The sequence below is a fragment of the Narcine bancroftii genome, chromosome 4 (genome assembly GCF_036971445.1).
Source record: "Narcine bancroftii isolate sNarBan1 chromosome 4, sNarBan1.hap1, whole genome shotgun sequence".
In the NCBI taxonomy this organism is placed as follows: Eukaryota; Metazoa; Chordata; class Chondrichthyes; order Torpediniformes; family Narcinidae; genus Narcine; species Narcine bancroftii.
This window is the reverse complement of record NC_091472.1, coordinates 292544951-292562544: the sequence shown is the minus strand read 5'-3', so window position 1 is coordinate 292562544 and position 17594 is coordinate 292544951. Positions and strand designations below refer to the sequence as shown.

Here is a 17594-nt window from a genome sequence, read left to right as displayed (position 1 = left end):
GCACAAAAATAACAGATAGTGAAAAGCTGGGGATCCCAAGGATTTCCTTCTGCTCACTTTGACAGATTCAATGAAGACGAAAACACTTGGGAATCATATGTAGAATATTTTGATAATCATTGCATTGTATGTGATATAACTGAAAATCCTCCATTGAATAAAAAAAGGGCATTGTTTTTAACCATAATGGGAGGAGGCACCCACGAGCTCTTAAGATCGCTAACTAGCCCACATGTCTTCAACAAAAACATGCTGAAATCTGTCATGCTATTGGTCAGCACCTTAACCCCATATCTCCAGAAATGACAGAAAGACATAAATTTGACCAACGTAAACAACAGCATTGAGAGTCGGTCCCAAATTTCATGGCTGTCTAGATACTATGCATTTGGACAATTCAGAGACAGTGCATTAAGAGATCATCTAGTGATGGGTTTAGCTGAACAAACTACCTGAGGAAAAACTAATTGCAACACAAAATCTGACACTTGAACTGCCATTAGACATTGCTACTGCTGCCGAGATAGCAGCAAGCAATGCAGATGTCTGCCAGAGAGACTTAGCCATCAATAAATCTTGGCGCCAAGATTCTTCCCTCTGGGAACCTGCCCGCCAAAAATGTTTTCGCTGCGGGAAGATGAATCGCAGTCCCAATAATTGCTATTTCAAAAAAGCCAAATGCCACAAATGCAATGAGAAGGGGCACATCAAAGCAAGATGTCCAATGATAAAACTGAAGAAAGATTACCAGCCAGGCTCCAGAAAAATACAATTTGCACAAGAGACAGGAGAAAGCCCAGACACTGAAAACAGGGATACCAATGAATCAGAAGAGGAACCAAATGAAAGTAAACATGTTATACAAGTAATCCACATCCGTGGACTGGGCCACCTTAATAAACCCATATGGATGGAACTCGATACGGGAGCAGCGGTTTCCCTAATGCCCAGAACAATGAAGGAGCGCCTGCTACTGCACACAAAGATGCTCCAGACACCATCTTAAAAACTGTTACGGGGGAGGAAATACAAGGTTTTGTAAAGTACAATGTACATGCTAAGTACAAGGACCAATCTAACTAGTGGCCCCTCTATATCGTAAACACCGAGGGGCCAGCACTGCTCAGTTGCAATTAGTTAAGCAACCTTCAGCTGGATTGGCAAAAAATAGGGAAGATAATCAGCCAACAGAACAAAGAAAAGCGAGATGAATGAACCATGGACCCCAAAATGGCTCCAATTATAAAACATTACAGCACAGTATTCAAAAATGGTTTGGGAACAATTTGTGGGGTACGAGCCAAACTACACGTGAAACCCGAAGCAGAACCCAAATTTTGTAAACCCAGAGCCATAATAAAGGGAAAAATTGAATCGGAACTTAATGGACTGCAGAAAGAAGGGATATTAAAAAAATCCAGTCGCACCAGTATACAAGGCAAATGGAGAAATACGTAACTGTGGTGATTACAAAGTGACCATCAATCAAGCATTACACATTCCGGAACACCCCATTCCAAAGGCCAAAGAACTATTCCAAACATTAACCAGGGAACAAAAGTTCACTAAACTGGACCTGTCACAGGCCTACCAACAGGTGGAGTTGGACTACAGCTCCTGGAAATATGTAACCATACACACACATTTGGGATTATTCACATATACCCGTATGCCGTAAGGAACATCAGCAGCACCAACCATATTCCAAGCAATTATGGACAAGATACTGCAAAGACTCCACGTCGGCTGCTACTTAGAGGTCATCATCATTTCCAGCAGGGATGCCACAGAACATCTAACTACCCTAGATATCGTTCAAAATCGACTACAACAGGCAAACGTCCAACTACGGAAAGAGAAATGTGTGTTCATGGCACCATAGGTGATCTATTTAGGTTTCACCATCAATAAGGAAGGGTACAAATGGATAACATGGGTACAAAAGCTGTACGGAATGCTCCCTACCCGATCAACAAAATAGAACTACAATCATTTCTGGGTCTGGTAAACCATTATCGCTGACACATTCCAAACATGCCTATGTTATGTAATCCTCTGAATGAACCACTTAAGAAGAATAAGAAATCGTACTGGAACATAGAAACCAAACGAGCTGTTGATGAACTAAAAAACAATTTTAACAAGCAATAATCATGTCTTAATTCATTACAATCCAGACAAAGAACTAACACTGGTAGTAGACACGTCGCCCGTGGGATTGGGCGCCGTACTGTCACAGGAACCTGAAAAGGGAGAACAACCCATGTCATATGCCTCCTGATCACTAACTGCTTGTGAGCAGAACTGTGCTCAAATGGAAAGACCAGCCATCATCTTTGTGGTGAAAAGATTTCACCGATGCCAGTACAGACGCAAGTTTACATTAGTGACAGACAACAAACCACTGAGTCTAATATTGGGATCAAAAAAAGGAATACCGATGATGGTGGCAGCCTGAATTCAAAGGTGGGTGATGCTATTGGCAGCATGTGATTTTGGTTTAAAACGTAAACTAGCGCTACAGAATAACTACGTAGATGCCCTCTCCTGCTTACCACTCCCAGATACAGGCCAGAAAAATGGACATCAGAAGCAACAGAAATAAATCAAAGCCAAATGAATCAACTTCCAATAATGGCAAAGGAAACCCAGAAAGATATAATACTGTCCAGAGTATTCTATTTCACAAACAATGGCTGGCCAAGAAGATCAGAAAATGTCCTGCAAGGCAGCTGAATCTGGTTGGTTAAATGACATGTGATCCAACATGAGCTGGTCCAATGGATTCAAAACTGGCTCACTGAAAGGAGATAGTGAGTAGTAGTGGAAGGATTTTTTTTGGATTAGTGGCCTGTGTCCTGTGGTATGTCCACTGCGGTTTGTCACCTAATATAAACAATTTGGATGGCAATGTAGATAACTTGATTAGTAAATATGCACATTACACCAATATTTACAGTGTACTGGACATTAAGGTAGTTTACAACTGGTCCAGATCAGTTGGGTAGATGGGCTAAGAAATAGCAAATAGAATTTATCTGGGTGGCATGAAGGGTGGCATTTTGGTAAGTCCAACCAAGGATGGACTTGCAGAGTGAATGGTCAGGTTCTGGAGACTTTTGTGGAACAGAGAAACCCAAGGTGGCAGGTGAATAGTTCTTTAGAAGTGGCAACTGAGATGGATAAGGTTATGTAGAAGGCATTGAGCTTGTTGGCCTTCATTTAACGGGCTATAGAGTTCAGAAGATGGGAACTCATAATTCAGCTGTACAAGGCATTGGGGAGACCACACTTCGAGTACCGTGCTCACAGTTATAGGGAAGAGATCAATAAATTGATATGGATGCAGAAGAGTTATAGGAAGAGGTTGGATAGGCCAGATCTTTATTCCCAAGAGCAAAGGAGGGCGAGGAGTGATCTTGATTAGATTTACAAAACTGAGTGGCACAGATAAAGTGAATGCTCATAGTAAGCGATTCTGGAACCAGAACATATAGATTAAAGGTGGCTGGGGAAAGGAGGGAGCTGAGAAGCATTTTTTTTCACTCAGATGGTGGCTATCTGGAATAAGCTGCCAGAGGAAATTGGAGAAGTAGGTACATCAACAACATTCCAGAGAAATTTGGACAGATATATGGATAGGAGGGGCTTAGAGGGATGTGGACCAAATACTGTACAGGCAAATGGGATAAGCACATATGTCAAATTGGTCAGCATAGACCAATTGGGCTGAAAGGCCTATTCAATGTTGTGTGATGCTATGACTCTAAATGCTGGAAAGCTGCCAAGAAAAATAGGAAAGGCAAGGCAAATTGTTACACCTGAGCTGTTCTGAATGATATTTTACTGTTACAACTTCATAAGATTTGTCCATCCTTTCTACCTCATCTGAAATGAAAAAAACCAGCTTATTCAAATCAAGGTGTGCCAAAATCTAGGTTCCAAAATTGTTGTTGATATTACATAAAAAAAAAAAATCAAGATTATGGATATTGTGACAGATTATTTTATATATTTTAAATGTTTATTATATGTTTTAAAGGAGATAAATTGTGGCAGGTTTTTTAGTTTAGGTCACATACACTTCAAAACAGATCTCATTTAAAATGTCAGAACTCTGCTCAAGCCAGGCAGTTCAGCCTCCAAGAAGCACCTTTGCAAAAACTTTGAAGAGTACCTATAAGGACTTCACAAATAGGTGTGAGTTGGACATGCTGTGGAGTAATGGATTATTGGTTTGGAAAGCAACAGATGAACGAATTCAGAAGATTAGGACCGAAGCCCCAGTCTGTCTGAGTGCAGTTGGCTATTCTGAGAGGGTCATGTGGTTTTTCTCTGGGGGGGGGGGTGGGAGAGAGAGAGAGAGAGAGAGAGAGAGAGAATTCAGTTCTACAGTTCAGCAGCAGCAGCTCGGACTAGAACAGGACAAGCTGGCAAGCTTGTGGAAAACCCCATTGTGAAGACAGGTTGTGAGTTCGTAGTTCAGCCTGGTCAAAGCCCTTGTGGTCCATACAAGAGGAGATGACTGGCTGTATAATGTTTCAATTCAAATAAGAGAAACAGAAAAGGAACTCTGTGGTGACCTGAAAGAAAGGGGTTATCATCAGGAAAACCCTGATGGGGCAAGTTTCTTTGGCAAGACACTGAAGTGGCTGATTTAAAAAAGGAATCAGTTGTGGGTATCCAACGAACAACAAATATCTCTCTGAAAATAGACAAGAACCTTCCAGAGTGATAACTATTTACTTTTCAAGCTCCAAAGCCATTTGAAATTCATAAATGTTAAATTCTGTACACAGTATAATTGCCTGATACCAGTGAACTTGGAGGAATGAGAAGTGAGAAGTGAATCAAATAACTTTTCTGAACTTGTATACACATTACATACACCTGCGCTTAGAATTAGAAGGGGGTTAAGTAAGTTAATAGTAATAAGTTAAAGTTTGATCCTGTTTTCATGTTTAAAGATAATTAAAAGCAACTTTTGTTTAAGTAACCATTTGTCTTGGAGAATTTCTATTGCTGCTGGGTTTTGGGGTCCTCTGGGCTCAGAGATAAATAAATACTATTCTTTACAAAATAAAATGGGTTTTTTTCAGTAGACAAATGAAAAATAATTGTATTGGCGAAATATAACTTTTTTCTCATTAAAATGCCAATTAGATTGCTTTGTTCAGTCTGAAAATTAAAGTGTGGCAAAGTTAGCCAATAATAATAGTGAAATTGACAAAATTAAATTGTTCTTCAGTCTTTAATTCCTCACATGTTGAATGCAAGGCATTCCCCACATGTCAAAAAATTTAGATACGAGTGTCTCATCAAATAGCAGGCTATGAAAATGATATTCATACCCCTGACTACTTGTGCCTCTACAGCATTTATGCAAGGTCATACAGCCCATTGTATGAAATTTGAAAAATATTTGATGAGTGATAAAATCGTATTCTCAGATACAGTTTTTAAAATGTTCTGAATTTTATACAGAATAAAACAGCTAGAAATTTTTATTTAAAAAAAAAACTGATTCCATGGACAAACACAAGATTGGGGATAAAAATAACCTGACCTGACAAGCATAGAACAATATATTATATTCTACTTAATAGTAAGTATACTAAAAAACTAAAGACTAAACCTAATCATTTAAAGTGAATTTCACTCGAAGACAATAACACAATGGCCATAGAAGAAACAAACTTAAAATACATGGATAATTAGGATAATAAAGTTGACTTGATAAATGTATGCCTGTCATTACCCTTTTTTTTAAACTAGTGAACAGCCTTACAAATCCATTATCATATGAATGAATGAGGAAGAATCTATATTCCTCTTTTGAACAATATGATAGCGACTATCAAAAAGATTTATTCAAAGAAAATCCTTGCACCAAAAGTTAAAATATGAGAAAAAATGTTCTGTTAAACCTCAATATTCAATGACACAAAATAAATCAACTTAATCACTGATAAACTTAATTTTAGATAATCAATTGTCAAAATCCACTGTTATAAGATGTTTTTAAGTATCTCATGTTTAAATATTTTGGTATACAAACAACTTAAATAAGAGTAACTGAATAACTATGTTGTACTCGTATCCTTCATATTTTACCTGGCAAACATCCATCCCAAAATTTCATTCAGAAAAACCTCCTCACTGTAATGGTTAAAACTTGCAAGATGGGCTCCAAATCTTTGACAGAATTGTTCTGCTTCTTCCCAAGTTCTCTTTCTTAACACTTTCTCACGATGAAACACCTTCAAGCATAAAAGAATATCTTTGTAAAGGTCACAACACACGAGATCTAAATTGCAGTTTTAAACATGTGCTGCATTTAAATCTTGCCACATCCCAGGTTGATGGAGTGGTCCATCAAAAATTGCTCAAGAAATTAGATCTATCTTCTTTGGAGTTTAGAAGAATGAAGGGGTGATCTTATGAAATATACAAGATCCTTTGAGGTATGATCGAGTCGATGTTGAAATGTTTCCACGAATGGGAGAGTTGAAATGAGAGAACACAGTTAACACCGTTGGAGTAGGCATTGAAAGCAAAGGTGCATACAAATTTGTTTGCACTGGGTGGTAAATCTTGGAAATTCTCTATTCGAGAGGTTTGTGGAGGCTAGATCATTGGGGATATTATAAACAGTAGGCAACATTTTTTAAAGTTCAGGAAATTGAGGATTATGGAGAACGAGCATAGAAGAGTTGAAGCCTAACGCAGATCAGTCATGATCTTCTGAATGGTGGGGTAGGTTTGAGATGCCGAATGGCATTTTCCTTCTTCTACTTACTCTTGTTTTTATGTTTTGAAACTGTAATTTAAGAACTTTTGTCTTAGTTTTGTAGTCTTGAGATTTGGATGAATCAATAAAGTCAGTGATACTGTATATCACTTTATACAGAGATGAAAGTAAGATGAAAATGATTGGTTTAATGCTTTGTTTGCAGCATAACCACCTTGGTAAACAATTTAACTTCCATCCTACCAAGATGCTCGAAGTACAATTGTCTTCTGAACTGTAACAGATTTCTATACCCACTTCTCCAGATTTGTTCCTCACACACGTCAAACCTTTAACACTATTGGTTATGACATGTAGAGCAAAAACTGGAAAACAATCATTGCTTACATTTTTCTAGCCATTGTCTTGAAAGCAAATGCTTCTACCTTAAAACAGTTGCGAAGGTCTGATCTTGATTCCCATCCAAAGTGACATTTATAATTAGCATCCATTGTTTGACCAGGAAAGGAGCTCAGTTTTTCACTGGATGCAAGTTTTTCTTCACACAGAGACATAGCTTTGAAGGTTTTACAATCTTTAACTTCCCAAAGTATATGAGATTTTTCTCTCACCAATGCAACACAACCACCCGAATAAGCTGAAAAGAAAAGGAAATATAAACCAGCTTTTTTGTCATTCATCTTAAAGTATAGTGTAGAGCGCGTCGAAAGAACCAAAGACTTGTTGATCCAAACCAAGGCTTTTATTAACTAAAAGACTGGAGCATATCACAAGTAGGTCAACCAGTCCAGAATGACCTGGTCTGGCTAGGAGCAGTCCTTTAAGACCTGCCAGTAGGTGTGGCTACACTCTCAGCCAATCACAGTCATCCTACATTACAATCTGTACATATATACATTGGTGATAGAATCTGTACTATCACATTCACCCCTTCTTTGAGAACTGACCCCAGGGTGGATGGAGGTTAGGGGCTGTACTGGTCAGGGGGCCCAACCATCCGGCGTGACCGCCGTGGCGCCGGGATTGGGGTCGCCAGAGTTGTGTCGCCGGCAGGCCCGTAGGGTGCGCCCACTGCTTTGCTCAGTTTCCCAGCGTCGTTGTCGACAGTCTGGGATGAGCTAGTGGGGTGGAGCTGGTCCCTCTGTTCAAGTACATGTCCTGGGGGAAGAAGGAATAGGGGGAGGTCGGGTTAAAGGCACTGCTGTGCCTGATCCGGCTTGGGCTAGGTCCCTTACCGAGACTGTGTCCTCCCGTCCGTCTGGGTACTCAAAGTAGACATAATGTGGGTTCACATGGAGCAGAGTCACTCGGTCAACCAAGGCGTCATTCTTTGAGTACCGGACGTGGCGTTGTAAGAGGACCGGACCGGGAACCGTGAGCCATGCCGATATGGTTATACCTGACTCAGATTTCCTCGAGAAAGAAAACATCCTTTCATGAGGGGGGAGGGGGTGGCATTGTTCGCGGTGCATAGGAGGGAGCAGATGGAGTATAGGGCACTAGTGAGCACGTCCTGCCAGTGAGAGGTGGTGAGACCTTTGGACCAGAGGGCAAGCGTAACCACTTTCCAGATGGTGGCATTCTCTCTTTTGACTTGCTCATTACCACGTGGGTTATAGCTGGTGGTACTGCTTGAAGCAATACCACACTCCAGAAGGTACTGCCGCAGCTCTGCACTCATAAACGAGGACCCCCTGTCACTGTGGATGTAACTGGGGTACCCGAAGATGGCAAAGATGCTGTGCAGGGCCTCTATAACTGAGGAGGCAGTCATGTCCGACCAGGGCACAGCGAACGGGAAGTGGCAGTATTCGTTGATAGTCTTAAGGATGTAGGTGTTATGGTTGGTCGACGGTAGGAGCCCCTTGAAGTCCACGCTGATACGCTCAGTGGGGCGGGTGGCTTTGATGATGTGGGTGTTCTCCGGACGGAAAAAGTGGGGCTTGCACTCAGCGCACACAGGGCAGGCTCGGGTCATGGAGCGAATCTCCTCGACCGTGTAGGGCAGGTTGCGAGCTTTGACAAAGTGCACGAACCTAGTGACCATTGGATGACAGAGTTCCTCGTGGAGTTTCTGCAGCCTGTCCAGTTGTATGTTGGCGCAAGTCCCCCTGGAGAGCGCATCTGGCGGGTCGTTGAGTTTGCCTGGCAGATACAGTATGTCAAAATTAAAGGTGGAGAGCTCGATTCTCCACCTGGCGATTTTGTCATTCTTGATCTTACCTCGTTGGGTATTGCTAAACATGAAGGAGACCGCGTGCTGGTCGGTCAGCAGCGTAAAGCACCTGCCAGTGAGGAAGTGTCTCCAACGACGTACTGCTTCGACTATGGCCTGGGCCTCCTTCTCGACAGAGGAGTGTCGGCTCTCAGGATCCTGGAGGGTTCTGGAGAAGAAGGCTACCGGCCGGCCTGGTTCAAAGTGGCTGCCAGTGCAAAGTCGGACGCATTGCTCTCGACTTGGAACAGAATGGACTCGTTGATAGCATGCAGCGTTGCAGCAGCGATGTCCGATTTGACAGAGCTGACTGTGGGTCGATGTTGAGGCGTTCCAGCCGTTGCATACGCTCTATCCCTTCAAAACTTTTTAGTTAATAAAATTGTAGAGCACATCGAAAGAACCAAAGACTTGTTGATCCAAACGAAGGCTTTTATTAACTAAAAGACTGGAACATATCACAAGTAGGTCAACCAGTCCAGAATGACCTGGTCTGGCTAGGAGCAATCCTTTAAGACCTGCCAGTAGGTGTGGCTACACTCTCAGCCAATCACAGTCATCCTACACTACCAACTGTACATATACACATTGGTGCTAGAATCTGTACTATCACAAATAGCAAATTACTTTAAAAAAAACTTTAGGGCATACTTGCATACATTTACACATTACACAAAGGCATGAAATACAGTTGGAAATAACATTTATCTACCTGGTTGATTCTTATTCCAATTTGTGAAGGAAACTGGTATTTTCTGATCATTTGTTGTTAACCAGGTATATTCTTCTGTATGGTTCATATCCTGAAGGCTGATCCAGAAGTACTTATTTTCTTCTCTGGCAAAATTGCTGATCAAGCTGTTAATGAAACCTTGTTCAAATCTAAGGAAACAAGGGAAAACTTACACATTTAAATATAGAAATAAACATATAATTTTCAAATCATTCAGAGAAAGCGACTCAGCTTCCACTCATTTTGTTCTGTCCTCCTGTGTATCTGAACATATACAGTTCAAACCTGTTTCTTACTGGTTCTGCATAATTTTGTGATATTCTAAGGGTGTGTAACTCTTTTCTTTAGTTTGTGTAATGTACTGGAAGTTACAAATGCCCAAGTTAATTTTAAGATTAAGCCACTATTTCATAACAGCAAACAACAATTAACCAAGCATTATCTGTTTATTCAGCGTGTACATTAAACTACAATGAGTAATCTGAGAAGTCACAGATTACATTTATGAAGAACCTTTGGGCAGGACCATTGATTTATAATTATGTTTTTAGAATATTTGTTGTTTTATACACATCCTGTGGAGAAAAAATGAAACCCAGGAAGGAAATACAGATCCTTCAAAATTCTAATAAAGTCAAGCTTTCTTCCAAAAAAAGACGCATGAGCGGATATTTAAAATAAATTCTAAAACTGCACATGAATTACATAATATTCCAAGAAGTAAAAAAAACTGCAGAGATTAATCTCTTGACAATCTGTGGTTTTAGATCTGTCAATATCCTATTCCTTGAAAATTTCTACATGCAAGTGCAATAAATAAAATTGATACAAGGCGCATCGTCGGATATCTAATTTAATGAACGCTATGTAAGATACAATATATTTGACCAAAATCTTTAAGAATATAACTTACATTTAAGGACATTAAAGAGCCTTCAGCTCCTTACAGAAACGATGCCAAGTACTTTCAACTAATGCACAGCATCAATGAAAAAATAATCAAGAGGATTTTGAAACATACAGATTCTACAAGTTGTTACAAGGTCATGAATGTTTTTTTAACCACTGGGCAGGCTACATTTTAAACATTATGCCTGTTTACCAAAACAAAGAAGCTGATTGTTGGCTTCAAGAAGGGAAAACCAGAGGTCTACAATCCAGTGATCATTGGGGGATCAGAGGTAGAGAGGGCGAGCAAATTTAAATTCTTGGGAGTCACAATCTTGGAGGATAGGTCCTGGACCCAACACATATCAGCTACTTTCTCAGGAGTTTGCAGAGGTTTTGTATTATATCAGAAATTTCTACAGATGTATGGTGGAAAGTGTACAGACCTGCTGAATCAAGGCCTTGTCTCGGGACACAAAAGTGGATGCAACCCAGGACATCAAGGGCAGGAGAGAGCATCAATCATCAAGGATCCACACCACCCAGCACACACGGTGTTCTTGCTGCTCCCATCAGGAAAGAGGTATACTGTAGGCGCCACAAGACTCGCACCATTAGGTTCACGAACAGCTGCTACCCCTCCACCATCAGACTCCTCAACAACAAACTCAATCAGGGACTCGTTTAAGCACTCTTGCTTTTGTTCTGTGTTTTTTTTAATTTTCTCTGTATTGTACAGTTTATTTACATTCCATTATCTGTTTAGAGTTCTTTATTTGTTTACATGTGTACGTTGTGTAAAGTTTTTTTTGCACTACCAATAAGTGGTAATTCTACCTCGCCTGCAGGAAAAAGAATCTCAGGGTTATATGTGATGTCATGTATGTACTCTAACAATAAATCTGAAATCTGAATCAGCTTATCTGACAAGAAGCAACATTTGAGCTACTGGATGGTAAATTCAGTTGACACCAATTTGGAACTCTTGGGGCATATTAAAGTGGAGGAGATTAGTTGTTGGTTCCTTGAAAAGCAATGCTTCTGATGCCTGGGTTGTTTTCGAGGGGTATCAAAAATAACTTGTACAATATTAGAGTTATCAGCTCTTAGGCAACAAGGCATGAAAATGAGAGAAGCAATCAAAGTGGAAATTAAAGAATAAGGGAGGATGCAACTGTCAAAGACTCCACATGATCAAATAAATCGTGAACCATACAAGTTACTTCAACCTCAGTTCTCCATTCAACATGTTCATTCTCCTTACTCCTTTCACTGAAGATCATTTTTTTTTAAAAAAGAGAGTCCACCTGGACACCTTCCCCAAATTTTCTGCAAATATAAATTGATTCAAAATTCAATCATCCAGCCTTTTGGAGGAACATGAACAAACACACTGCATGGTTTTTTTTTGGGGATGGGGGGTGGGGGGGGGGGGGCGCGTCTTTCTTTTAAACATTACAAATGGCGGCAGTTTTGTGTCATCAGCACAACAGGGGAGAATGACTGTATAGTTGGGTCTTTTCATGACCAGTGGTTTTCACTATGATGGTTTTAGCTCCTTTAACACTCACAGTTTTCTTGGATGGTATATTGAATATTACTGGAACTTCATCCATGTTCCCTATTTGGCCAAGTTCAAAACAAGTTCTTTTTCATGCATTTATTACAAACTTATGAAATTCTAATATTTGGTCTTCATAATCCACTGGCACTTTCTGTGCAATCGATATTTATATATGCATTGATAAACTGTGTTGTTTCATGAGCCGGTAACATTGATACAGGATCAATTGCACAAAGACTGAAGTTATTAGAACTGAAGGCTTTTATTAGCAAGAGATGGACAGCATCCCTTGTGTGGCTTGCTCACACTGACCCAGACTTGAACCGGGGGAAGGACAGTGGCGTGACAGCCTTTATGGGGGAGAAAGGGTAGGAGTCACGAGCCAGCCAGTGACAGCAGGGTCAAACAGAAAAGGTCATGTCATTTACATACAATAATGGTTTCACCACATTCACCTCCTCTTTTTAAAAAGAAGTCCCGGAGGATATGTGGTGCAGACAGCCAACCTCATTCGTTCAGTCTGCCCAGCCTTGTGATTGGCACTTCCCCATCCAGGGGTCCATGGCAGTCTCCATCGGCTCTAGTTGATCCATCTCGGTTGGCCTGGGTGGGGTGGTTGGTTGAGCCGGGAGGATGGGTATGTATTTTGTCAGATTGGCAGGGATGATGAGGGTAGGGAAATGAGGCCCTGGAGAGCTGGGATGGGGGAAGCATACCTGTTAGCTGGTTGGGGGTGGGGGGTGTCCAGATGCTCCCATGTGTGCCAAGTCCCAGATGGATACTGTGTCTTAATGTCTGTCGGAGAAGGCCATGTAGGCATACTGTGGGTTCACGTGGAGCAGCTGGACCCTCTCAACCAGAGGGTCTGGCTTATGTGTCCTCACGTGCCTGCACAGTAGGACTGACCTGGGAAATGTCAGCCAGGTAGGTAAGGTGGTTCCTGATGCTGATCTCCTGGGGAATGTAGAGTCTTTCATGAGGTGTCTTGTTGGTGGCCATACACAGGAGGGACTGGATACCATGGAGCATCTTTGGGAGGACCTCATGCCAGTGGGGGACGGGGAGATCCTTTGACAAGGCCAGTAGAACTGCCTTCCAGACTGTGTGTTCTCTCGCTCCACCTGAATTCCATTTGAGGTTATAACTGGTGGTCTAGAGAGAAGCAATGCCCTTTGACAAAAAATATTGATGCAGCTCATCACTCATGAAAGATGAACCCCTATCACTGTGGGGCACCAAAAAATGGTGAACAGATTGTTCAGCGCCTTTATGACAGTAGCTACAGTCATGTCCGGGCAGGGGATGGCAAAAGGGAACTGCGAGTACTCATCGATGATGTTGAAAAAGTACACATTGTGGTTTGTGGAGGGCAAAGTCCTTAGAAGTCCATGCTTAGGCATTCAAAGGGGCGAGTGGCCTTGAGTAGGTGTGACTTTTTGGGCTGGTAAAAACGTGATTTGCACTCTGTGCAGACCCAGCAATTTTTGGTCAGCATTCTGATGTCCTCGATGGAGTAGGAGTGGTTATGGGCCTTGATGAAACAAGAAACAGGGTGATCCCTGGATGGTAGAGGCCATTGTGCAGAGCCTGCAACCAGTCCATCTCTCAAGACAGGGCATCAGGAGGCTCGTTGAGGTTCCCGGGCCAATACAGTATGTCATAATTGTAGGTGAAGAGATCAATTCTCCACCTCAGAATTTTATCAATTTTGATTTTACCGGCGAGGTAATGTCTCCAGTGTCGCACCGCTTCAACGACAGCCTAGGCTTCTTTCTCAATGGAGGAGTGCCGGATATCGTGGCCCTGGAGAGTGCGCGAAAAGAACACCATGGGCCTGCCTGCCCGGTTAAGTGTCGCAGCCAGGACAAAGTCCGATGCATCACTCTTCACCTAGAACAGGATGGACTCACTCACTGCGTGCATCATGGCCTTTGCAATGTTGGCTTTGATATGGTCAAATGCTCACGAGCTTCTATCAACAGGGGGAAAACGGTGGTCCTGATGAGGGGTCGGGCCTTCTCCGCATAGCTGGGATCCCACTGAGCGTAATAAGAAAAAAACCCCAGACACCTTTACAGTGGGGGAGTGGAAGTTCTAACAGAGTGCACATGCGGTTGGGGTCGGGGCTAATGACTTTATTCTCCACAATGCAGCCTGTGTGCATTGTGTGATGAAGACACACTTCCCTGTGTTATGTCAGGTTAAGAGATTTCGCAGTGTAGAGGAATTTTTTTTGAGTTTCCTATCATGGTCCTGCTGATCATGACCGCAGATGGTGGCGTTGTTGAGGTATGGGAAAATGGCTGCAGCCTGTGTTCATCCACCATCTGATTCATCTCCCTTTGAAAGACAGACACCCCATTCGTGATTCCAAAAGGGACTCTCAGGAAATGGTACAGTCAGCCATCGGCAATCTGGTTCACCATGTCGGCCGGCTATGCGGGGAAGGAGGTATACATCTAGCAGGGTGAACCTGTTGATGGCCTGGGAGTAATCTATGACCATCCGGTGTTTCTCCCCACTCTTCACCACCACTTCTTGGGCTTTCCAGGGGCTCGTACTCTGCTCTATCACCCCCTCAACGAGGAGGTGTCTCACCTCTGACTTAATAAATTCCCTATCCCTGGCACTATAATCGCTGCTTTTAGGGGAGACAGGGTTACAGTTAGGGGTGAGATTGGCAAACAGGGGCTGGGGGGTGGGGGGATTTGGAGTGTGGAGATGCCAGATGTCAGGTGAGGTGATTGGGTTTGGGGTTGCTGTTGGGCACAAGAGTTTGGGGCTGCTGATCGTCCACATGGCGTGGGGGGGGGGTGCAGATGGTTTAAAAACTGCTTGTTACAGACCGTGAGAGGAGGGTGGGGCCCGTTGTACTTCATGGTGATGCACTGGAAGTCTAATCCCAGTAGTATGGGTGGACAGAGCTGTGGCAGTACTATGAACCTAAAGTTACAGTAGATCATGCCATGGACAGTCAATGTTACCATACAACAGCCATGAACTTTTGCAAAGTGGGATTGGGATGATTGAGAGGCACTGTGTTTTGTGGGATTTACCCCAAGGGAGTAGAGTTGTATAGTGTTTGGGTGGAATGAAGTTCTTAGTCCTTCCACTGTCAAATAGGCAAACGGTGGGGTGGCCATTTACCTGGATGACCATCATGGCCCTGGAGAGTTGATGTGGTCTACATTGAGTCAGAGTAACCGATGCCTACTGAAGAGTTCGGTTGGCTGCTGGTGGACAGATAAGATGGCAATCGAGATGGCGGCCCCCATGGTGCGCACACGGCCCTGTCATCATTCGTTGGAAGAGAAGAGGGAGAAGGCAGAAGTGACATCATCGTGGTAGGTGATCGCCACTGGTGCACTTGCGTGGGCGTTCGGGTCCCCGAAGTGACGGCATCAAAGATGGCGGCAGCTGCTTGCCAGTGGCACTGCTGGACTTCAGGGTTGGCTTAGATTTACAGACCTTTGCAAAGTGTCCCTTCTTCCAGCAGTTGGGGCAGATGGTGTCCCTGGCAGGGCAGCGTTTCCTCAGATGCTTACCTTTCCCACAGAAATAGCATGTTGGGTGGTCGCTAACGGCAACAGAGATAAGGATGGGAGGAGGCTTGCGATCCCATCTCCCAAGATGGCGGCGCCCGTGTTCCCCATGAAGCAGTCACATACTCAATGGAGATTTATTCAGCGTTGTAGATGGCTACTTCCAGAGTGTTCACCAGTCCGATGGTTTGAGGTAGGCTATTATTTCTGTTTGAGTAGCCTTTGCCTCACCTAGTTGGAGTGGACGCCTCTGATCAGCAGCTGTGTGTGCTGTTCTGCACTCACAGCCTGGCAGTTGCAGTCCCTTGCAAGCTCCTGCAGGGCCCTAATAAAGTAATTGAAGGTTTCCCCGGGTCACTGCCTGTGCGAGTGGCGTTCATGGTGTGCATAGACTTCATTCACCTTTACAGTGGTCCATGGCACCTCTGTATGTTTGGCAGTCCCGAACCATCTGGTAGACTTGGTGCCCAATGTATGAAAATAGCAGGGGGAGCTTGTTTTCGTCGTCCTGAATCACAGCTTCAGAGGCAGTGAGGAACTTTGCTCTCGGGTCGATTTCTAGGCGGTCCAACTTCAAGTATTTGTCTATGTTCCAAGGAAAACAAAATCTTGCAAATAAAATTGATGCACAATCAATTGCACAAAGACTGAAATTGTTAGAACCGAAGGCTTTTTAATCAGCAAGAAATGGACAGCATCCCTTGTGTTGCTCATTCACACTGACCCGAACTTGAACTGGGGGAGGCTTGTGGCATGACAGCCTTTATGGGGGAGAAAGGGGAGGAGTCATGAGCTGGCCAGTGACAGCAGGGTCAAACAGAAAAGGTCATGTCATGTACATATACAATAATGGTTTCACCACACCAACTTTCTGTTCCAGTAAAATCCTTATACTTTTGTTCTTCTGATCTCCTGGCCTCATGAATTATCATCTTGGTAGAAACGCATTTCCCCGATTCACTTCCATTTATCACCCAGTTTTTTTTTTTAAAAACTTCTCCTCAAGTTGTGGCCAATGTGGGGCTGGATAACGAAAGTTACGTTTTCCCTTTTTAACAGCCTCTAGCTGTTTTTCTTGCTTTTTCCATGCACGTGCCATTTTTGTTATAGGTGGCGATCCAAGTTGCCGCTCTATTACCGTGCTCCTCAGTATACGTTAGAACTTTTAGCTTGTATGCAATAGTGTAGCTTGAACGCTTTCCTCCTGTTGTCATATTGCGGATGAAATACGTTTGTATTTCTGTGCCCAAAATGGCAGCATCAAAATGTCACCTTCGCGCATTAGACATGGGGGGGGGGGGTTTTGGCGGAAATTTTTTGGGAAAAAAAGGGGGGTCTTATAGGTCATCACATGTGGTGTTTTTACTTAAATCAAGGTGTCTGCAGATTTTCATGTTTTACTCCTATACGTGAATGGGTTCTGGGTTTTGGAATATGCACTTCCTGGTGAAGGTTTGGAGATGGACAATGAATATAAAGGTTCAAATTGCATTGCCCTTCCAATCAAGGACCAGAGGAACTTGGGAAGGGGTATACAAGTACATTCTGATCACAATCACAAGAACTTATTGATTTAACAAAATACAACATACATCCATCCTAAGTAGTTTGTCTCAGAATCAGAATTTTACCTGTTCTCAATGGTAACAAGTGAACAACGATATCTTTTTGAAGCTTCATCAAAGGTTTGTAGGTAATTGTCAATCTTATAGCAGGAGTCTTCATATCTTTTCCATTCCTGAGAAATGAAAGCCTTCCTTAGATGGACAATATAAAGAGCCATCTTGTGTTTGATAAACTCTGCCTGCTGTCTACACTTGGCCCTCCTGCAAATCTAGCAGTGGCAAATAGCTGTTGCCACACCCAAGGCTGGGCTAAGCTAAATCCCTCCATTCCATGGC

General features: G+C 42.7%; 1 protein-coding gene across 7 annotated transcripts in view; it reads right to left on the bottom strand.

Annotated features, from left to right (window-relative positions):
* Positions 1 to 17594, bottom strand: part of pla2r1 (phospholipase A2 receptor 1) — a 113450-nt gene that overhangs the window by 42522 nt on the left and 53334 nt on the right. For all 7 annotated transcript variants that reach the window (XR_011356750.1, XR_011356751.1, XM_069935395.1 and 4 more), the window contains exons 10-13: positions 17325 to 17431; positions 9679 to 9848; positions 7177 to 7388; positions 6115 to 6260 (exon numbers count right to left, since the gene is read on the bottom strand). Coding sequence is in view for 5 of the 7 variants with exons in the window: in XM_069935395.1 (XP_069791496.1) it covers positions 6115 to 6260; positions 7177 to 7388; positions 9679 to 9848; positions 17325 to 17431 (635 nt within the window). In the remaining 2 variants the exon portion in view is untranslated. The remainder of the gene's footprint in view (positions 1 to 6114; positions 6261 to 7176; positions 7389 to 9678; positions 9849 to 17324; positions 17432 to 17594) is intronic.